At 39.5% G+C, this 19,972-nt stretch overlaps 1 protein-coding gene across 1 annotated transcript in view; it reads left to right on the plus strand.

Annotated features, from left to right (window-relative positions):
* Positions 1–14,958: 14,958 nt before the first annotated feature.
* CPB1 (carboxypeptidase B1) overlaps positions 14,959–19,972 on the plus strand; it is a 46,345-nt gene continuing 41,331 nt past the window's right edge. The window contains exons 1-2 of the mRNA XM_070405935.1: positions 14,959–15,029; positions 15,144–15,219. Coding sequence (XP_070262036.1) covers positions 14,959–15,029; positions 15,144–15,219 — 147 coding nt within the window. The remainder of the gene's footprint in view (positions 15,030–15,143; positions 15,220–19,972) is intronic.

A 19,972-nucleotide genomic window follows, 5' to 3' on the forward strand; every position in this document is an offset into this window, starting at 1 on the left:
CCTTGAAGTTTGGATGTGGCTTCTTCTTTATATCCTTAGTTGTAGGACTTCTGTTCAGCTAGATTTCACGTGGTTCTGAATGATGATTGTTAGTTGTATTTGTAATTTTGATGTGGTTGTGGCCATCTTGATCAGTGAAGACCCTGTTCTAAGTTTTAATTTACCACTAACAATTTAGCAGAAATGTCCTGAGAAGTTTTGTTGTTAATATTTTATTAACATTTATCATCATCACATTTTCCAAATTCATACTATCAAAAATGTGCAAATGTTGAATTGGTCTCTAGATTGTACAAAAAGCCAGGGAACAGAATAAATCAAGGTGGAGGAAATTTTCCTATCTCTTTATATTCTCTGATAAATTAATAAACAATCCTGCATGTTGTTCTGGATTTGAAAATGTTTTAAAATAAGTTACATTTTTATTTGGCCCCTTTAGTAATCAACCTAAATCCTAATTTTCAAATGTGAGCTGTCCTTTATCATAAAAAGACAAAAAGGGAAGAGATTAAATGATACACTTAAGGCCACAGTTTTAAAGAATTAGATTGCTGCATCACCTCACAGCAGACAGTCTGGAAATGACAAATGATAGGCATTTTGGTGGTATTAGCAGAGTAGTAAATATAATGTATGTCATTTTTATTCCAGACAGGAAGACTGCAGGTAGTTACTAGTGAATGACAGTAAATTGTACCAGTAAATTTGAACAGCCTTTTATATACACTTCTCATATTCACCTACTCATTAGTATTTTAATTTTCAGGTATATAACTCAATACAAAGTTTCAATATAACCCTACGTAAAAAGAAAATTTCAAAGTTCTCTATAGAATAACATTCTCTTCTTGAGATAAGCATTCATAGCTTGATAAAGAAATCATTCAGTATCTACCCAAGAGAATGAAAACATACATCCACACAACTTATATATGAATATTAATGAGTGGAAACAATACAAAATGCTCATGAACTGGTGAATGGATAAACAAAAGTGGCCCATCCAGACAATGAAATATTATTTAACACTAAAAAAGAAATGAACTACTGATAAATGCTACAAGATGGATGAACCTCAAAAATATTATGTTAAATGAAGTAAGCTAGGTATAAAAGATCTGGAATAATATAATGTAATATTCCATTAATATAATATAATAATAATATAACATTCCATTCATGTAATCTTATCTAATAAAAGAGAAACATGCAAATTAACCATACCTTCGCTACACTCACAAACCACACCCACCAGCCAATCAGAGCGACTATATGCAAATTAACCCAACCAAGATGGCGGCTGGCAGCCATGGAGCTGGAGCAAGCAGGAGGCTTGGTTGCCCCGGCGATGGAGGAAGCCAAGCTTCCTGCCTGCCCTGGCCGGCTGTGGCCTCCACTAAAGGCAACAAAGTTTCAATTATAGAAGATAAATAAATCCCAGATACCTGCTTCCAGCCAGCCTCCACTGGGAGCTTGGGTGGCTGGGGGCCGTGACCAGCCTGCAAAGAGCCATCAGCCCCTCACCAGGCTGGCCAGGCACCCCAGTGGGGACCCTGACCCTGAAGGGGCTGTGGCCAGCCTGCAAACAGCCATCAGCCACTCCCCAGGCTGGCCAGGCACCCCAGCAGGACCCCCCTCCCTGAAAAGGGTGTGGCCAGCCTGAAAACAGCCCTCAGCCCCTCACCCAAGCTGGCCAGGCACCCCAGCAGGACCCCCTCCCTGATCCAGGACACCCTTCAGGGCAAACCAGCCGGCCCCCGCCCATGCACCAGGCCTCTATCCTATATAGTAAAAGGGTAATATGCAAATTGACCCTAACAGCAGAAAGACTGGGAATGACTGGTCACTATGACACACACTGACCACCAGGGGGCAGACGTTCAATGCAGGAGCTGCCCCCTGGTGGTCAGTGCGCTCCCACAGGGGGAGCTCTGCTCAGCCACAAGCCAGGCTGATGGCTGCCAGTACAGCGGTGGTGGCAGGAGCCTCTCCCGCCTCCTCAGCAGCACTAAGGATGTCCGACTGCAGCTTAGGCCTGCTCTCCGCTGGCAAGTGGACATCCCCCAAGGGCTCCCGGGCTGCCACAGGGATGTCTGAATGCCAGCTTAGGCCCAATCCCCCAGGGAGCGGGCCTAAGCCAGTAGGTGGCCATCCCCTGAGGGGTCCCAGACTGCGAGAGGGCATAGGCCGGGCTAAGGGAGCCCCCCAAGTGCACACATTTTTGTGCACCGGGCCTCTAGTTATAATATAAAACTCTATTACTATAATCTATCTATATATATAAAAGCTTAAGCAACCATTATGACTGAATGACTGGTCGCTTTGACTTTCACTGACCACCAGGGGGCAGATGCTCAATGCAGGAGCTACCCCCTGGTGGTCAATGTGCTCCCACAGCCAACCTCCCCTGATTGGCCAACCTTCTGCAGTCCCTGCCCCCAACCACTAGACCCCATCCCTCCCCGCCAGCTGGCAGGCCCCGGTGGCGGTGAGGTGGCAAGAATTCATTTGTCATGTATTCTTGGCATATAGAGTTGCAGTACCTCTCTTCAACGATTTAACAGTAAGAGCCAGAACATGAACCTGTTCTGCTGGCTGCCATGTGTACATTTCCATATTTAGAAATCACCAGCATCAGATAAAATAATGCATGTCAAAACCATTGTTCACTTTTTTAAATTCCCAAAATACATGTAAGCTATCGATCTGTATAAATCTTAACAAATCATTTAATTAGTGCATGAAAGAGCAAAGTCACTAATGGTTTCTATACATAATTTTTACTTATGAACCTGTTTTCCACATTGTTTCTCAGCCTCATTAAAGCCTTATCTGCATTAAACATGGTATTCCCTCACCATAACCAGGAAGAATGTATTTGGTGCAGATCTCTCTTTCCCTCGGGAGATCTGCACCACATACCTGACCCCGTATGGCTGCAGTGTAGGTTCTGGATGTGACTGATGCGCATTATGATGTTCCTACAATGCAGTATTGATATATGTAAACATTTTGTTCATTGGACAAAATGCTAAGTAGAAACATAAGCAAATGAGTGGTTTCAAACATGTGTATGAGTGAGAGACTAAAAAAAGGCAGAAGACTGGAAACAAAAAGAGAGTTCTGGTTTTTTGTTTCTTTTTTTTTTTTTTTATCATCAAGGCTTATGCCAAAGAAGTTAGGATCATGGCTTCAGCTGTGTCCTTTGCTATGACTCTGAAGGAAGCTCTGCCATCATCCACAATTTGTAACTTGGTCCTGTATTTCTCTTGATCATCTTGTCAGTCTGCCAGTTATAATTTGCCATCTAAAAAAACTTCTACCAACTGCCACCCTTATGCCCATTGGACTTAAACCAGCTACTCTTCCCCACATTTTATACTGAACTAAATTGTGTGTGAAAATTACCTTTTATTGACTTTAGTGAGAGCCTTATACAAACAACTGAGGGCAGATTTCAACTGCCCACTGCCAAAACAGCCCTCTGTCCCATCTGTTGGATGCACATATCATTAAGATTTTTATTATCCTCAGAAATAGAGAACTCATTTTATGTTGTTAGCTAAAAATCTACAGAGTCCTTGAAAATCAGCTCTTACCAGTCCTGATAACCCTGCATCTGAGCAAATGCTGTAAAGACCCAGGTTGGCAACAGACATTGAGAAATAAAAATGCCTGCAAATGATAGCACCAAAATGTAATTTCATACTTTACATTAAACTGCTCAAAGAAAATAGACCCTTTGAAATCAGAGACTTTTAAAAATTTGTTTAAGAAAAAGAATAAGAAAATGTCCTTAGAAACATTGGGAAAACATATTAATAAAAACAAACAAACAACAACAAAAAAAAGACAACTGTGAAACAAAGACACACCATCATAAGAAATCAAGAACTTTCTTGGAAATGGAAACATTTTAAAAGACTTAACCATTAGGGGCCCAGGGAAAAGTAATGATCTTTTACCAGAAGAAGAGAGTAAAATCATGGAGACCTAATATATATTTTTACAATGCTGCTTATAATTACACATTAAATTATTTACCCCTTGTGAATGGGTTTCTACAGCCTGCTGAGATGTTGCATTCAGAGAAACGCGTACATGCTGTTTTTTCTTCTGTTGAGGTTTATTTTTATTAAAACAAAAACTTAACAATAACCAAAAATATTCACTTTTGCTGAAATTTACTATTTCCAAGAAGACGAGCAGCATGGGTAAACATTTGTCCAGTGTTTGCTGTAAGTCCAATAACAAAAAAACAATGATTTATACATCCACGCCCAGTCAATGTCCTATGGGCTGGAATTCATAAAATTGAGGCAGCAGATGGCATACCTAAATTTAATTTGCTATTTGATTTATCCTTGAGTTACCACTCTGAAATGTAGATACTGAATGTTTATCTGCCACTGTTAAAAACACAAGACCATACTCTGATGTTGGTTCATTAATCCTGAGAATGAAAATTGTAGTTCATCAAGAGGCACTTTCCTCAGATTAAGAGGGACACATCAACAATCAATGCCTTGTGTATCAGGGATGGCATTTCATGTAGTTTGGAATCACTACTCATGACAGTAAAGTAATACCAGAGACCATCAAGAGGAAGAATGTGCCTTTGATTCTGCTGATCTAATTTGAAATTAGAGGGGATTTTTGTGTGTTTCAGCCTTACCTCCCAATGTTCCTTGAGAAAACTGGTGTTTTGTTCGATTGATAGTGTGATCACTTTTCCTTATAGGTTCTTCTCTTGAACACCGTATTTGATTGTCCATTAGCATGTAAACATCAGTCCAATATACTAGACCACCACATCCTGAAATGAAAATTTCTTGAGTCTGATGTTACTGCTTCTGGCAGTTGTGAAAATAATTCCTGCTGACATCATGTTTAACAGACTTGCCTCCGAGTCAGATCAATCTTGGGAGCAGCATGCAGTGCTGCAAAATTAGATCATTAATTGTGAAGCAAGTTCAACCCTCCTTGCATTTGGAGACCAAAATTCTGAGGTAAAAGGAAACTAAACAAAGATTTTGGAATCTTCTTTTAAATTTCAATCAAGGCATCAGTTTAGCTATTTAATCCTCAGAGTTCTTTGGATGAATTTCATTATTTAAAAATCAAGATATAATACCTAGTCCTCCAAAGGGACTGTACAGCATTCCAACATTAAAATGTATCACTCCTAACAGGTAAAAATTGAACATACTGATCATCTTTCCCAGCACTCAAATGTCAACTTTTTCTAAAGACTCCAGGTTCTCTACCTGTTACTCTCCAGTGTCAACCAGAGTAGTTATCATAGGATTAGCCTATAACATTCTTTATACTAACAGAAAAGAGAGAAACACAAGCATCCCAGTGACTTAGAACAGAAAAACCCACCTCTGGTTAGAACCAGATTGCCAAGAGACAGCATCAGCTGCATTACCTGTGTGCCTGGAGGTTTCCTTTCCAAACTAATTTTAAGAATAAATTGAAATTGAACTGGAGCTATTAAGACCTTATTAAGATTCTTATCAGGTAAAGAGTAAACAGGTTGTCAGAAAACATTGACATTTCCTTTGTTAAATTGATTCTATGCTTTTATTTTTCTACCCATATGACATTTTATATTATTAACATTTATTTATGACAACCCTGCCTTTTCTTCAAAAAGTTTTAAGGAGCTTTAAGGTTCTGTTACAGCATTTTAAGAATAAAAATAGTTCCCCATTACTTTACAAATTAGAGTGAAATAAATATTTCTCATAAAGTAAAGATATTAATATGGAAGTATAACATAATTTATTCATATAATAAATCAAAATACGTGGGAATTTTTTCCTAATATCCATCATCTCATACACAAATCAAAGATCAAAATATTAAGATGGCATTTAAGAATTAACAAAGATAAATGTAGGTACAAAAATAGGTTGATTTATTTGTCACCATTCCAACTTACCTCCCCCTGCCTCTGTTTTGATTAATTGCCCTCAGCAAGGAGCTGGAGCCTATTTATGCTGTTTTCTTAATTCCTGTTGATGGAGTATTGATACAGGCTGGAAAGAGAACCAACTGCCTTTTAACTAACCCATTCTTCATGAGTTAATCAATCATAACTTGTCCATTTTAATTATCTCTCAAATTCCAAATAGAGATATGCTTGCAGTCTCCAAATATTTGCATGATTAAAGTTGTTTTCCTTGTTTCAATAAGGAACCTCAAATTGATGAGTCAGGTGGTAAGATTTATGGGATGAAATTGTCCAATTTATCTCCCAGCTTTCAAAACTACTGGTCTGCAGTTCTTAACAAATATTCCCACCAGACTATGCCCATTAATGATTATATATATATATATACACATATATATATATATATATATATATATATATGTAAATGCAAGAGAGAAAATCCAGCCAAGAAAATATTTACTAGCCCCCCTCTTCATATTCATAAAAAAGTACTTTATTACAATACTAAATATAATTACACAAAGCTAATAGGCCACTGGTGCATCTGGATAACATTTTCAGGTTGTTTTTGCCCTTTTTTGGAGGAATACCAATAGATTGGGTCATCAATCACTTACACCCATCAAGTTATAGGGAAACTAGCTGCCTCATAAACATTGGGACAGTTCAGTTAAGATAAAGGTTTGAGCAGTATTTTCACTGAATTGACTGAACAAATTAGTTTATTTGAGTGGATGCAAACAAAAACAAAAGCTAACTCTTTTCAGAAATAACTTTCCATTTAGGAGCTTCCTTCTTCTATCTCTAAAACCTTTGCATTTTAACATTAGAATTGAAGCAACAGTGTTCTTTCTTCTTTTATTTTTATTTTTTTCATTTTTAAATGTATGTTTTTATTGTTGATAGTATTACAGATATTTCCCCTTTTCTTCCCAGCCCTTACCTTCCCCCCACCAAGGTCTTCACTACCAAATTGCCCATGTCCATGGGCTATGCATATCTACACTAATAAAAGAGAAACATGCAAATTGGTGTCACTCTGCTACCCTTCCCATTGGCTAATCAGGGAGATATGCAAATTAACTGCCAGCCAAGATGGCGGCCGGCAGCCAGGCAGCTTGAAGCGATCATGAGGCTTGCTTGCTTCAGTGACGGAGGAAGCCAACGTTCCCCGCCTGCCGCTGCCGGCCTCTGAGCTTGCAGTTTGAAACATTGTTACAAATATAGAAGCTAAACAAAACCCCAGAAACCTGTTTTCAGCCAGCCGGGATCTCAGAGCTGGAGTTGAAACAGTGTTTCGATTATAGAACCCAAACAAACCAGATACCTGCTTTCAGCAGCCAAGACCTAAGAGCTGGAGCCAAACCTCAGAGGTAAAGCTGGCCCAGAATAAAAAATTAAAAAAATTAAAAAAGGAGTGGTTGGGAGCTTCAGTCACCCGCAGCCTGAAAACAGCCCTCAGCCCCTCACCCAGACTGGCCAGGCACCCCAGTGGGGACCCCCACCCTGAAGGGGGTGTGACCAGCTGCAAACAGCCATCATCCCCTCACCCAGGCTGGCCAGGCACCCCAGTGGGGACCCCCACCCTGATCCAGGACACCCTTCAGGGCAAACCAGCCAGCCCCCACCCGTGCACCAGGCTTCTATCCTATATAGTAAAAGGGTAATATGCCTCTCAGCACCAGGATCAGCGGAACAGGGGGCAGCGCCCAAACCCCCTGATTCCCCTGAGGCTCTGTGTGTGACAGGGTGCAGCGCCCCAACCCTCCCCCTCACCCCCCCGCGGGCCCTGCTCTGTGTGTGACGGGGTAGAGCCATAACCTCCCCATCGGCCCTGCCCTGAGTGTGACAGGGTGCGGCCCCCCAACCCCCTGATCCGCCCTGCTCTGAGTATGACAGGGGGCGGTGCCCCAACCCCCCTAACGGCCCTACTCTGTGGGCCTCAACCCGCTGATCGACCCTGCTCTGTGCGTGACAAGGTATGGAGCCCCAATCCCCCTGATTGGCCCTGCTCTGTGCATGACAAAGGGGCAGCGCCCCAACTCCCCAATCGGCCCTGCTCTGAGCCCGACTAGGTGCTGCACCTAGGGATTGGGCCTGCCCTCTGCCACCTGGGAGCGGGCCTAAGCCAGCAGGTCGTTATCTCCTGAGGGGTCCCAGACTGCAAGAGGGCACAGGTTGGGCTGAGGGACCCCCCCTCCCGCCCCGAGTGCACAAATTTTTGTGCACCGGGCCTCTAGTCTACACTAATAAAAGGGAAACATGGTAATTAGCATACAACCGCTACCCTTTTCATTGGTTAATCAGGGCAATATGAAAATTAACTGCCAACTAAGATGGCAGTTAATTTGCATATGTAGGCACAATGCAGGGAGGAGAAAGGGAAAGCAGGAAGAAGCCCCCTGCCACTGACAGTGATCGGAAACCCAGGGGGGAGCTAAGAGCTGGGGGGCAGGGCAAAGGCGGCCCTGGGGGCCGCCTTTGCCCTGCCCCCCATCCATGATCAGAGAATCGGGCGCCTTTGCCACCCTGGCCAATGATAGCAGGAAGTAGGGGTGGAGCCAGTGATGGGAGCTGGGCAGAGGCGAAGCTGGCAGTCCCGGGAGCTAGGGGTCCCTTGCCTGGGCCTAAAGCGGAGCCCACGATTGCGGCGCTGCTGCCGCTGCGAGTCCCCACTGCCCGGGCGGGGGGTGGAGCAAGCGATCAGAGGGAGATGGGGGTCCCCTTCCCAGGCATGATTCCTGGACCAGAGGCATCAGGCCTGGGTGGGGGTCAGAGCCAGTGATCGGGGGGAGATGGGGGTCCCCTGTCCAAGCCTGACACCTCTGGTGGAGGCATCAGGCCGGGGCAAGGGGTCTATTAGGCAATCGGAGGGTGATGAGGGTCGACGCCTCTGGCTGAGGCATCAGGCCTGGGCAAGGGCAGAGCCAGTGATCGGAGGGGTCTGGGGGTCCCCTGCCCAGGCCTGACACCTCTGGCAGAGGCGTCAGGCCTGGGCAAGGGGCCGATCCTGAGATTGGAGGGTGATGGGGGTCAACGCCTGAGGGCTCCCAGTATGTGAGAAGGGGCAGGCTGGGCTGAAGGACACTCCCCCCCACCCACCCAGTGCATGAATTTCGTGCACCGGGCCCCTAGTCCTAATATATAAAAACCCTGGGTTCATCACGACTGGAGGCTCGACCAACCGGAAGTCAGTCCTGCAGTCAGCACTGGGTTGCTGGGGCGACCCAGCACTGACTGCTATGGCAGCAGGCATGGTGACTCAGCACTGACTGCTTAAGGGGCTGCGAATCAGGCCCAGAGAGAGGCCTGAAGAGAGATGCAGGATCTGATCTGTAGCCTCTGTGGCAGCTCTTGATCAGCACTTGCCTCTCTATTTCTCTCCTGGTCTGGCCAGCATTTTTCTCCAGGCCTCCACCAGGGCTGCTGATCAGCCCTGCCTTTCTGATCAGGCCCCATTGACAGGCCCAGAGATGCTGACTGGCATAAAAACCAATCAGTCAGAACCAAATCTGAGTGAAGTGCAAGGAGCCAATGGTTGCCTAGGAGGCAGAGCTTTTGACACTGACTGGCATAGAAACTGACCAATCAGAACCAAATCTGGGTGAACTGTGAGGAGCCAATGGCTGCCTAGGAGGCAGAGCTTTTGATGCTAACTGGCATAGAAACAGACCAATCAGAACCAAATTGGCCAGCACAGGATGGCAATTGGGAGCGAGATCAGGCTGGCAGGGGATGGCAGTTGGGGGCGATCGGGCTGGAAGGGGAGCAGTTAGGGGGTGATCAGGCTGGCAGGCAGAAGCGGTTAAGGGCAATCAGGCAGGCAGGCAGGCGAGCAGTTGGGAGCCAGCAGTCCCAGATTATGAGAGGGATATCTGACTGCCAGTTTAGGCCCGATCCTGGGCCTAAACTGACAGTCAAACATCCCCCAAGGGGTCCCAGATTGGAGAAGGTGCAGGCTGGTCTGAGGGACACCCCCTCCATCGGTGCACGAATTTCGTGCACCGGGCCTCTAGTAAGTATATAAGTTCTTTGGTTTATCTCTTCTTGTCCCCCCAACCCCACATTGAGGTATGTCAGTCTGTTCCATGCCTCCCTGCTTCAGATCTTACTTTGTTGGTCAATTCATTTTGTTCATTACTTTCACAAATAAGTGAGGTCATGTGATATTTGTCTTTCTCAGTTTGGCTTATTTCACTTAGCATAATATTTTCCAGGTCCATCCACGCTGTCCCAAAGGGTAAGAGATCCTTCTTTTTTATAGCTGCATAGTATTGCATAGTGTAAATGTCCCACAGCTTTTTTATTCATTCATCTACTAATGGACACTTGAGCTGTTTCCAAATCTTAGCTATTGCAAATAACTCTGCTATGAACATAAGAATGCATACATCTTTTCTGATTGGGGTTTGGGGGTTTTAAGATATATTCCCAGAAATGAGATCACTAGGTCAATAATAAATGATCTACCAGTTGATAATAGGATAAGACAATGATGGAGATGACTACACAGGATTTTTGAGAGTATCATTTTTATATAAATCTTTTCTATTCCATATGCAATAGACACAAATATATGTACAAAACACTTTAACTCCTCCAAGTCATTAGAACTATTTTCTCTGATTTAAGAGAAATTACACATTCCCTGATTTATCTCTCTCCCCTTGTATCATCTGTTCCTATAGTGAAAAAGAGCTCTCTATTTCTCTCTTGCATTTACTATTTCTCTCTTATCAGTTTGAGGTTGCATTTAGGTTGAGGGAATGGTTTACCCAAAATCATCGATTGACCTAATTGTTAAACCCATACTCTAAAACAAAACAAACTCTCTGGCCTTGAACAAAACACACCAAGAATCCAAAGGGACAAGCTTTTAATTTAATGTGATTCCATTTGTGAACTCAGTCCAGTTTTCCAAAATGTGTTCCCAAAATCAGTGGGCCTAAGTGATGCTTTTGAAGAAAATGTTCCACAGCCAAACACACTGGAGTGTAGCAATGGTCCTAGGTCCTCTAGATTTAGCTGGACATAACTAACATGGCACTCTACTGTGGGGTATATTTAGGATATGCTGTATCACAGTCCCTTTTTGAAGATTTACAATATACATTAAAGACTCTAAAAAGCCCTGCACTATAAGAGCTTATCTGTTTTAGTTTAAAGCAAAGACATTTGACCTCAGCACTCTTTCCTATTTAACACCATAGGATATGTTTAAGAAATGCTTTACCAGAAACTGAGACATCACATAGGATGAATCATAACATCATGGAGCAGTTTACAGACTCTTCAAAATCTCACACTGTTACGTTAACCACAAACAGACACAAAGCTGCCTCTTGGCTTATTAATAGCCAAAGTTGTACATAAAAAGAAGAAATTAAATATATAAATATGAGATGGGAAGCAGAAATTTAAATATCTATGAAAAATTATTGCAACTAACAAAAACAAATTTTACTTACTAATTGGAATTCCCAATTGTTCTCCACTTGGATTCAAACAGTATCCATTGAAATAAACCCGCTAGCATATTTACAGTTCCAAGTATAACACCACAAGTCACCCTCAAATGATTATGTCCTCCTTCAGTGTATTTGTCATTCTTTTTATCATCCAGATCTTAACACCTTCTCTAAGACTTCAAAATGCTCTAATTTAAGAGCCATAATAGGCAAAGACCCTTTCCACTCTCTAAGTTAAAAGTCAGACTCCCACTTTCCCAGCCTCTCTTGTAGTTAGGACACTGACTTATGACCATGACTTTGACTAGGAGCCCATGATAAACACAAGTGAGGACTGTTCAAGATCCACACTGAGGAAGGTGGCAAGAGCAGCAGTAATAGCTCTATTAGATATTTTGTGTGGGGCTTATGCCAAGGGTCTAGGGTTGGTCATATGACTTATACCTGGACATACATACATCTCATCATCCTGACCACAGAATTGCTTGAAAGACAGGGAGGCACATGTGCCAACTCAGTCCACTGAGATTCAATCTGAAAATTTGGGATAGAATTTTGGGGAAGAAGAAACTAGCTTTCCAATAAGATTGCCAACTCAGTAGGATGCAAAAACTGGACCAATAGTGGCCATTCTATTATCACATGGCAGAATTTACCGAAAACAGAGACCCAGGATTAACAAACATCATCAACTGAGTCTGTGAAGCCAGTACTATTGCTGAACTTACAGTTTCATAAATGAGTTCTCTATTTTATTTAGAGAGTTGAGACCAGGATTGTTTTCCATGACAGAATTGCCCTAGATTCCTTCTTTGTAGTCCATGTGAAGTTTGTGCAATAGCTAATAAATCCTATTGTACCTGTATTATTGCCTCAGGTGAAGGGGAATAGTCAATATTGAAATTTAAGAGGAAAGCTGCCTGGCTTTCTAAAGCAGACACTGATGGTTTATGGAATTTGTTCAGCTGGTTGGGTCTAGTACCCTGGGAAAGCATGGCAGAGATCAATGTTATAGATTAACCTCATGCTGCTTGGAGTCCTGCTGATATTCATCTTAATGAAATGCCACATTAGGTAAATTGAATGGATTTGGTCCTGTCAGAATTATCAGAGTGACCAAGAAAGTAGCATACTCTTGGGAAAATTCACCAGAAGTCAAGAGTATATAGAGAGGGGTAGGTATTATTGAGAGACAATTATCCATGGAGCCTCTGTTTCTGCATGACTTGGGACAACTTTTATTCTAAACTATCTTTTCAAAGATATTTATATAGAAAACAGCTTGGAAGATAGAAACAGTGTCTGCCTGTTGGGCAAAGGAAAGTCCTATTTGCACTCCAGGATAACATAGCTAATGTCTCCTCTGTAACAAAGGTTGGGCAGATTTGCTAGCAGCACCCTCATAAAATTGGAAATTTTTTAAACTTAGTATACCTCAATCACGACATAAACCTGCATACCAAACATCCACCTGAGCCCATGAGACTGGGGTGTAAAAGGACTGATACAAATATAAAGCTTATGCTGCCCACTGTGTCAACAATAATAAAGTCCTTTGATTCTGACCCAGGAGTCTTCTGCCAGCATCTATGAAACTCTGGCAAGGTAACTATTTACCTTGAAGGTATAATAAAATATCAGACCCTTCACACTTTTTAACAAAGACCCAGATTAATATACATAATAATATAATAATAATTATTAATATACAAAGATAATATGTATGAGAAGAAAGACTCAATATCATAATTATATCAGTTCTCCCAAAATTGCTCTATAGATTCAGTGCAATCCCAATCAAAATCCCAGCAAGATTTTTCATAGAAACTGACAAATTGTTACTAAAATATATATATTGAAATGCAAAGTACTTAGAATAGTCAAAACAATCTTGGAAAAGAACAAAGTTGAAGGATTTATATACTATATTACCTTAAGACTTACTATATAGTATAACAACCAAGATATTGTGATAATTGTATAAAATTAGACAAATAGCCCAATGAAACACAATAAAAAGTCCAGAAATTCCCCTACACATATATGGCCAAATGAATTTTACAGAAAAACCAATGTACCAATGTAATTCAATAGGGAAAGAAAATAATTCTCAAAAAATAGTATTGGGTCTATCGAATATCCAGATTAAAAATTATTTGATCCATACTTCACTCCATACATAAAGACCTACAGTACAAAGCTCCTATAAGAAAACATAGGCAAATATGTTTGAGACTTTGGAATAGTAAAAGATTTTTGAAAAGAATGTAAAAGGCATGAATTATAAAAGAAAAGCATTGATAAACTGAAACTTGAAACTTTTGCTAATCAAATGATAATATTGAGAAAATGAAAATGAAAGCTACATACTGGAAGAAAATATTTGCAAGATATAGTTTAAATAGAGGACTTGTATATGGAATGTATAAGGACCTGCTATAAAACTATTTTAAAAGGCAAACAATAAATTTCTTTAAAAAAACAAAAGACTTCAAGTGATGCTTCACTAAACAGAATTTTGCAAATGGTCAATAAATAGATGAAAAGATGTTCAGCATCATTAGTTTCAGAAAAACACAAATTAAAACCACAAATAGATACCACTGCACACTCACTAGAGTTACCAAAACTAAAGACTAATAATACAAAAATGTTTGGAATGCAAAGCAACTGGATACTGGTGAAAGCTTAAAATGGTACAACCACTGTACAAAAATGGTAAAATCTTATGATGTTAGAATACAACTACATTATTTAGCAATTCCACTCTTATTTACTTCCTTCCAAAATTAAAATATGTCAATAAAAAGATTTGGAGGCTTTATTCATAATAACATAAAATTAAAAACAACACAAATATCCATCAACAGGAAAAATAGGTAAACTGTGGTATATTCATACAAGTGAACAAACCAATAATACAAACAAATTTATTAATTTAATATTAATAAATCTCAAAACCATTATCTTGAATGAAAGAAGCTGGACACAAAGGAATATATATGGTGTGACCTCAATTGCATGAAGTTTTAGTATAGTCAAAACTAATGTATGAAGCTAGAAATCTAAATAGTGGTTGCCTGAAGGAGAAACAAACTAAAATATACTCAAAAGAACTTCTTAGGGTGATGAAATGTATACCGTGATAGAGATGATTATTACATGTGTGTAAACATTTGTCAAACTCATCAAAATTTACACTTAAATCTATAGAATTTATTTTAAGTAATCCTCAATTCAAAATGAGAGAAAAAAACAGACTGTAAAATAGATTTTATGTAAAAATAATTGACCTTCAAACTGTTCAAGGTCTGACATCCAATTAGGTAAGTTGAAGTTGAGGTTATTTGTCCTGTTTCCACAGGTGTGGAGAGAGATATCTTCTCAGACTTTACACAGCTACCAAAGTAGCAATGCCAGGAAAATAATTAATCATGATTTGATAGTGCCTATTTGCAATCAGAAGAAAAAAACAAACACCCTGGATTATAAAAGCAGGTGAAACACACCCAAAAGACCTAGTCAGGCACAATGTTGGCACTCTTGGTTCTCGTGACTTTGGCCCTAGCATCTGCTCACCATTCTGGTGAGCACTTTGAAGGGTAAGTAAACAACTCCTTAAATAAGTCAGTCCTTCTTTCTTGGTAGCTCAAAAAGTTTGAATGTATTACCCAATTTAAAATTTTCTCTTCTTCTTCTGCTCTCTCACCATTCAGTGAGAAGGTGTTCCGTGTCTTTGTTGAAGATGAAAATCACATCAACTTGCTCCATGCCTTGGCCAGCACCAACCAGGTAAATTGCAATTCTGTACTATAGGTTTGGTTCATACTTACTTTAAAATCTTAGAGTGCACTGTTCTTCCATCAAAGGAAGAATTATGTGAAATATTAGCTATAGCATTTTTGTAGCAAGAAGTAAAAACTTGAAAAACATTTAGTGCCTCATATCTTTTTATTCTGCCTAAATTAGATTGCCATAAATCCTATAGTGTTATAAATCCAAGGTAACTTTTTTAAAAGCTGGTAGAGCATGACAACTGGATGAGCTGGCCTGTCACAAATGTCATAGAAAATCTAATGTACAGTCACTTTCCTTCTTAAGCAAAAAAGAAAAATAATCGACTTCAATATTACTGAAAAACTGGGCTTTTGTTCAACTTGAAATTCATTTCCACATCCCATGTATCATCTGTTCTCTTTGATTTTCTTTCATTCCAAATCAAACAGTTTGAGTTTTCATGACCTTGATTCAGGCCCTCTTAATGATATGACATGGGGAGAGGGGGGAGAAGGTAAAAAGATATGGGTGATTTCCATACTTTCTTTTTATTTTCAAGAAACCAAAATGTCTATGCTACTTTAAAAAATTCACTGACCATGGAGTAAAAACTGATATTTTTTATTATGCATGTCATGTGGCAGTAAGCTATTGCTGATCACAAATAGTTCAATTAGGCCAAAACTCTTTCTTCATGAATATATAATCTAAAATAATCTACTAGCTCCTAAACATCTATCCATCTCTCTATCCAGCTATCTTTTCTTTCTACAGATTTTTTTTGTTTGTTTTTACCTTTTAAGGTATAGAGGCAAAAAAAGGTAGACAGTGTCATAACATGAACAGATTCAGAAGTTTAGAATTAAAAGATGATATAAAGTCATCTATTCCAGCCTTCCACTCAAATCTAGAATTTCCTCCATAGAAATAGCATCTGGTTGCTAGCCTTAATAAAACCTGTTTGAGTACTTCTAGGGACAGTAAGAATACTGCTTTTCAGAGTAGCCCATTTGCCTTAAACAGCATTCTAATTGCTATGTGAAGCTGAAAGGTACCTTCTCTAACTTGGACCTAACTGAGATAAATATTGTCTTATTTCTATGATTTATTTTTTCCAGACCTTCCATCATTTATCTTAGCACTGGTTTACAGGCACTTGATCATCCTGGTCACCTCTGAATATTGCTAAGCTTTCTGTCTGTATTTCTTTTTTAAAATGTAGTTCTCAGAATTGACAGTGGGCCTCCAGGTGTGCTATGATTAATACATGACACAGACCACTGTCTACCTTCATTTGTAAAGCAGACATTATTATTAATGGGGTCTGCAATTCTTTTTAGCATCTTGAACAGTTATTGAATACTCTTAGCTCATAGTAAACCTGTGTCCAATTAAAACCATTAGGTAATATTTTCTCACATGAGTCATCCTCAAGTAAGATATTCTTCCTAATGTGACTGCAATTTTTTAAACTAAATGCAAGATTTTAGATTTACCCCTAAGAAAATTTATCTTGATAGCCTGTTTTCAGCATGTTGAGATCATTTTAAAAATAAATTGTCATCCAGGATCATAATTCTTCTCCCTAACTGCATCACCAGCAAGTTTGATAAGTATTCCTTCTCAACTTTTATCTTTGTCACTTATAAAGAAAAAGATTAAGGAGTCAGGGGTCAGCACAGAACGAGTGGCCTCATTCATGGTCTATTCATTCAATATGTATTTATTTTCACTCTCCAATGTGCCAGACATAGTGTTAAGTACTGAAAGTGATTCATTAACCAACTCTTCTTGGATAAGTTCGCTCAACTACCCATGTTACTGTGGTGTAACCTATAGATAACACTGTGCTTTCCAACTTGTAAAGAGGAATATAAATGAAAACACTTGGTCAATTGCTTTGCTGAGATTCAAATTCAACATGCAGGCCTGAGGTCTCTTCCAATAATAAGATGAAATAATTGGGCCTAACTTATTCTTATTTTAAACAATGCTGGCTCCCAGGGATCACAACTTCCTTTTCTGAGCATTCACAATCCATCTGCTTCCAGTATACCCTACAGCTTTGCCAGAATTCATGCCTGGCCCAGATGCTCCTGTTACTGAGATTCAACTGTTTTTCTCTTTATGAAATCCAAAACTTGCCCCATCCATTCCTCAGTGATCCCTTCAAACTCTAATTACTCCAAAACTGCTGATAAAGTTCTGCAATTACATCTGCAGTATTTTTTAGTTACTTAAAATTCAGCATTTTATGGTGGTCAAGAGAAGATAATCTGGACTCAGACTGGGCGCTATCACTTGCTAGCTGGATCTTGGTCACCTCTCTGGGTCTCAACTTTTTTGTTAATAAAATTAGGAGAATAATAGTATTTACCTTATAGGATTGTTGTGAGATTTAAAAGAATTAATATAAGTAGAGCACTTAGAAAGAACATATATAATAAGAACTATATAAGTGTTTGTTACATCTGGAATTTGAAAGGCAATTTACACAGCCAGTGTAAATCCCCTCTCTCCTCATCTACTGTGGGCCTCAATGTTCTCTTTCCAAAGAAAGTTATTTCTGCTAAAATTTAACATGACAAATTCTTTATTCATGTTAATTTCATCTCTCTGTATAAGAGGAAGAGATAGTGTTAACTCCTTGGAAAAAAACAAAGCTAAACATGAGTTACATAGGGCTACTTTCTTCTAGCTGCAAAAACACCAGGCTATAGCTCCATGCAGTGGAACTGCATGTTTATTCTTTATTCATTTATTTCCTACATGTTTGAAAGATATTTTTATTCTCCTTAGCAATCCGGCAAGTACAGCATATTCTGAACTGTAGCCTTCCTGATAAGATCATTACAAGGGCATCTAGTCTTTGTATTCATCCTTGGCCATGTGTCCTTCCTCCCAGCTTTTGAACATGTCCTTTTGAAAGTTAAATGCATTGGAGAGATCTGTGACCACACTGGACTCTAGGCACCTCCCCCTTTTCATCTGTAATTATATAGTAAATACTTTATCTCCTTGCAATCAGAGTTCTATTTGTTCCTTTATTGGTGACAGTCACCATAAAACCTACTGTTTTCTCTGTACTTTTAAATTTCTGTTTCTCTAGTTTAAGGTACATGTTTATCTGAGCCCAGAGTAACCTGGTTACAGGTTTTCAATGTTCTCGTTACTCCCACTATATTAGTAAGTTCCTCCATGGAATCAGGAAGAATCAGGTCTAGAATAGAAGTCACTTTTACTTCCAAAAAGAAAGGAAAATTCATCAAGATAAATGAAGATTCTATAAGATGCTAAATTTCTGGTCAAATGCAATGTGAAGAAACAAATTTGTATAAGAACCAAAGATCCTCAACATCAATATTGTTTTATACACCCATTTTATTCCTAATAGAATTTAAGATAAAAAATGTACTTAACATAAAGTAATGGACATACTACTTTATCCTGTTATTGCAGTAGCTTTGTGATATGTTTTAGGAAGGGCTCTTAAGTTATTAACCAGCTGGTTAATTAAGTTGATATTCCCACTGTGCTATCATCTAAAGATATTCTTTTATCTTCCAACAATTATTCTTTATGGTTCTTTGTCACTCAGTTTTCTGTATTATAATTTTATGACCTCAGTTGTATAACTTCTTAACTTAGAATTTAATTTTCCATATCTCATATTATATATTTTACTCCATTTCCATACTTCAGACATAATCTCACTCACAAGGTCTTGGTAATTACTGAAATTTATATTTATTTCCTTGTGCTAATAATTTGAGTCTATTATTTGTATCCATACTTGATACATTAGTAGACATCTATGTGCCTATAGTGTTGCTCTTGATTTTTGGCTCCATTTCTCCTAAGCACTGGGGAGTAACTTCAGTATAATAAGTCTGTGCCATACTTACAGGGCTCCATAGTATTGGATGTCAGTGTTTGCTAAAAGATTTCTCCAAGATGAAATTGATAAGGAACCTCAGGTTAGGTATGCATGTCTTCTGTCAAACATATTTATGAGATTCCTCCACCTTATTTTAAAGAATCCATAATTCTTACTGCAGAATCATATATATTTCTCCCCTCATTCCCTGCAAAATTTGGCAGAACCAAGATGAATGGGCAAGGGATTGGGAGATCAGGGAAGGCAAATTTCAACTTACTAAGAAAAATAAAACTATCTGTAAGACAATTAGGCTGTTCTGAAGTGGTACTAGATGTACTCAAGATTATATTAGAACCATCACAAAGGATATTGTGCAAACATTCATTGCTCTGAGTGGGAAGCTACATCTTAATATAGGTTCTTCCAGAGCAGTCCCTTAGACAAAGATGTGCAGGCAAAAATTTCATTTGGGAAGTGCAGGAAGAACTGATAGAGAAGTGGGAAGGATTACAGAGAAGCCAACAAAGGGGTCCTTAAGTCAGGTACCACAGATGATGACTAAAGCTTAATGCTACAGTGAAACTCTAGGAAAGGGTACAAATCAGACGCCTCAGAATTATCTCACCTGAGAAGTGCCGGAGTTGAAGTATTTAGACATCCACTTCTAGGGTCATGGTTGAGCGCTTCTCTAAAGAGAGGTTTTATTTGTTTGTTTTTTGTTTTTGTTTGTTTCTTTGTTTGTTTGCTTTGGCATGTCATGCATGCTTTGAACTGTTAGCTTGACTTTTTCCAATTCTCAGGGAAATAGCTTTCAACAACAGAGATGCAGAGTTTGGTAGTGGGGAGTCCCAGAATTATGTACTGGTGGGGCACTGCCAACTTGCTACA

Source organism: Myotis yumanensis, unplaced genomic scaffold (assembly GCF_028538775.1).
Source record: "Myotis yumanensis isolate MYYU_CA2020_CCGP unplaced genomic scaffold, mMyoYum1.0.hap1 SCAF_2, whole genome shotgun sequence".
NCBI classification, from domain to species: domain Eukaryota; kingdom Metazoa; phylum Chordata; class Mammalia; order Chiroptera; family Vespertilionidae; genus Myotis; species Myotis yumanensis.